The 341-nt window shown below is 59.8% G+C and overlaps 1 protein-coding gene across 1 annotated transcript in view; it reads right to left on the bottom strand.

Moving 5' to 3' along the window:
* Positions 1 to 341, bottom strand: part of LOC119588817 (galactose-3-O-sulfotransferase 3-like) — a 3,653-nt gene that overhangs the window by 1,138 nt on the left and 2,174 nt on the right. Inside the window, exon 3 of the mRNA XM_037937464.1 lies at positions 7 to 238. Within this exon, the coding sequence (XP_037793392.1) occupies positions 7 to 238 (232 nt within the window). The remainder of the gene's footprint in view (positions 1 to 6; positions 239 to 341) is intronic.

The raw sequence follows: 341 nt of genomic DNA, 5'->3' as shown, positions 1-341 counted from the left end.
GCCAACTAACCGACATCGGCATGAACTTGAAGTCATTTACATCCAATCTGTAAATCTCCCGCAGGTCGTAGTAGGCGTAGAGGGACTCGAAGACGTCCACGGGATTCCTGACGATGGTGATCCAAAGGGCGTCTTGGTGCAGGACCTTCAGGCTCTCCCGCACGTCGAGGCGGGCGTGGAGGGCGAACACGTCCACCTTGCCACCCGGGGGGACCAGCCTCGGGGGGAGGAGGTCGGCCTTGAGGGGGAGGAAGTGGAGTGGGAGGTTATTTGGTGGCGGTCGAGGAGGAGATGGCCGGAGTTACGTTGGATGGCCATCTTGAACTGGGTTTAGGAGCGAG

The sequence above is a fragment of the Penaeus monodon genome, chromosome 24 (genome assembly GCF_015228065.2).
Source record: "Penaeus monodon isolate SGIC_2016 chromosome 24, NSTDA_Pmon_1, whole genome shotgun sequence".
NCBI lineage: Eukaryota > Metazoa > Arthropoda > Malacostraca > Decapoda > Penaeidae > Penaeus > Penaeus monodon.
Note: the sequence above shows the minus strand (reverse complement) of the source record. Positions and strands in the feature narration are given on the sequence as shown.